At 34.8% G+C, this 2,626-nt stretch overlaps 1 protein-coding gene across 1 annotated transcript; it reads left to right on the forward strand.

The window, feature by feature from the left end:
• The first annotated feature begins 348 nt into the window (after positions 1–348).
• LOC129222308 (putative E3 ubiquitin-protein ligase UBR7) lies at positions 349–1,906 on the forward strand. Its single transcript, XM_054856797.1, is given in 2 exon segments — positions 349–535; positions 537–1,906. Coding segments are annotated over 2 exon segments (1,230 nt in total). The 5' UTR covers positions 349–478; the 3' UTR covers positions 1,710–1,906.
• The last annotated feature ends 720 nt before the right edge of the window (positions 1,907–2,626 follow it).

Raw genomic sequence — 2,626 nt, forward strand, 5'->3', positions numbered from 1 at the left:
TAGGCAACTATCAACAATATATATTTTTTTAATGGTCAAAATAATTCGTTATTGAGAAATTAGTAATCATAAAATCTCTAAACAATTGTTTAATTTTGAAAACCCTTAAGACATTCGCAAATTCAAAACCGAAAATATTTTGGAAGGGAGGAACAAATCGTGTGTTGACAAGTTGTAGTATTGCCACAACTAGAAAATTTTCCATTGTAATTATCTAAAAATGCGTAAATCAAGAAAAATGCAATATTGTATTTATAGTTTGAGTTAGGCAACACAGATTCATTTTTCAAACGAAAATTTAGCATCAATAGTTTTGATACTGCATCATTTTACCAAATTACTATCAACAGTTTCACTTCTCCATTTTTGTTCTTAACCGCATGCGCGAATCCATCAATTGGCGGCCGAGTACTTACTGTTCCTAAAAATTAATAAGATTTCCCAATCATTTAAATTCCAATTGAAAACTGCATTGAAGATGGCAGAAGGCTCTAGTAGTACCGATGACAACAAAGAAATTGTTACAATGTGCGACGTTTTTGCAAGAGGAAGAAGATTTAGAAGAAAACGCCAACGCTGTTCTAGGGGGTAGTGATGATACTTATTGTTCTTATGATAAAGGTTACGTATCCCGACAAGCTCTTTATGCATGTCTCTCTTGTGCAGAAAACAAGGAATCCGGCGGAATATGTTTAGCTTGCTGTTATGCTTGTCATGATGGTCATGAAGTTGTGGAATTGTATACTAAGAGGAATTTTCGATGCGATTGTGGGAACAACAAGTTTCCTGGAAAACTTTGTTCTTTGAGACCGAACAAGGAGAACATAAATTCGAAAAACAAATACAATCAAAATTTTAAAGGAGTGTACTGTACCTGTAGCAGACCGTATCCAGATTTAGACGATGATATCCCAGATGAGATGATACAATGCATCATATGTGAAGATTGGTACCATGGCCGTCATCTTGGTGGGGAAGTTCCCGAAGAATATTTCGAAATGGTTTGCTCGAAGTGTATGGAATCCCATTGTTTTCTCTATGCATATTTAAACAAATTCAATTGCGTGCAAGTTGAGGATGAACTGAAGCCTGACTTGAAGGCCTGCGAAAATAGTCCCAGCACACTCAAAGTTGAAAGTGTAGCTGTCAAAAAGGAAAATGAAGAAACGAAGACCAATGATCATGTTGCATCAAATGGGACTGGTTCAAGTGTGGAAAATATTGTAACTAATGGAATCAAAGCAGAGCCCCAAGAAATATCTTCTATTAAAAATGAAATTTCATCATCTTGTATCTTAAGAGAGCTGAAAAACAAAGAACAAATTTTCAATAAAGGACCTGCCTTTTTTCCTGAAAATTGGCGTAAAGAGTTGTGTTCTTGTATGTCATGCATGAGTATGTACAGTGATAAAGATTGCCAGTACTTGACCAATCTTGATGATACCGTTAAAGCCTATGAAGATAGAGGCAAACTCTGTTCTAATGAAAGTCAGTATGACAAAGGCTTGAATGCATTGAATAAGTTGGATAGAGTTGCTCAAATGGAAGCTATTAGTGCTTACACCGACATGAAGGGCCAGTTGAAAGAATACTTGAAAGATTTTGCCGATAATAAAAGAACTGTATGCGAGAGTGACATTAAAGAATTCTTTGATCAAATTCGAAAAAAACAGAAAACAAATACGGGTGTACCATATTTTTGCCGTTGAGTTTGTAATTTCGGCTAAATCTTTTACTTTTGTCGTAGTAGGAATATGTTTTCTATTGTACATTTATTGATTTTTTACATGAGATCTGCTAAAATAAATTATCCCATATCCAATGACACTATCTTAAGTTTTTTCTATTTAAAAGCTATCTATTCCTATTTGAATAAAGTTTTCTTACTTAATAAGCCCCTTTATGTGAACTCAATGGTTACCTAAACTGATGGTGAGCAACATAATGTTGAAAGTCACAAGCTGGCACAGATTTCTAGTAAAGCAGAGTAGAAGACGCAGTGTACATTTTAAATGTTTAAATAATTGTAAACAAAATGTCTGAACTTTTTATTTTTTATTGTAATTTTGTTTTTCTAATGATACAGGGAGGCAGTGGCCGATGGCCTCTCAAAATTCTCAGAAATTTTAAGAACTTTCCATGTTTTCAATTGAAGCTCTTTTTAAATGCAACAGACACAAAAGTGATCAAACTAGTGCTTGAAGGGGAGACTACACAGAGTCAGCCTTAGTAAATGCGGGGCCCAATTGGAGAATTCTGACGGGGCCTTTTACAAAATGATTCTACAAATTTGAACAGTGCCTGATCGTCTATTTTTTTCGACGTGGACAAACATTTGAAACTGTCTAAATTATCTGTCTTCCTTCAAGTTTCTACATCGCGTTTTATTTATTTGAAAGAAATTAATGAGTGAAATTTCTTTTATATAAAAAGAAATCTTTGAATTAAAAATATTCAATTTGTTATAGCTTATTGATCAGCTAATTCTACTTCCCCCACCCCTGCTCTATTTCTTTTCTTTTTTCTCTATTTTCCTAGTTTGTCAAAAAATAAGAAAATATTCAAAATGTTGCTCCTCCGAACTCCCCCCCCCCCCCCCCCCCCCCCCGCACACATGCGGTAAGCA

Source organism: Uloborus diversus, chromosome 5 (genome assembly GCF_026930045.1).
Source record: "Uloborus diversus isolate 005 chromosome 5, Udiv.v.3.1, whole genome shotgun sequence".
NCBI classification, from domain to species: Eukaryota; Metazoa; Arthropoda; class Arachnida; order Araneae; family Uloboridae; genus Uloborus; species Uloborus diversus.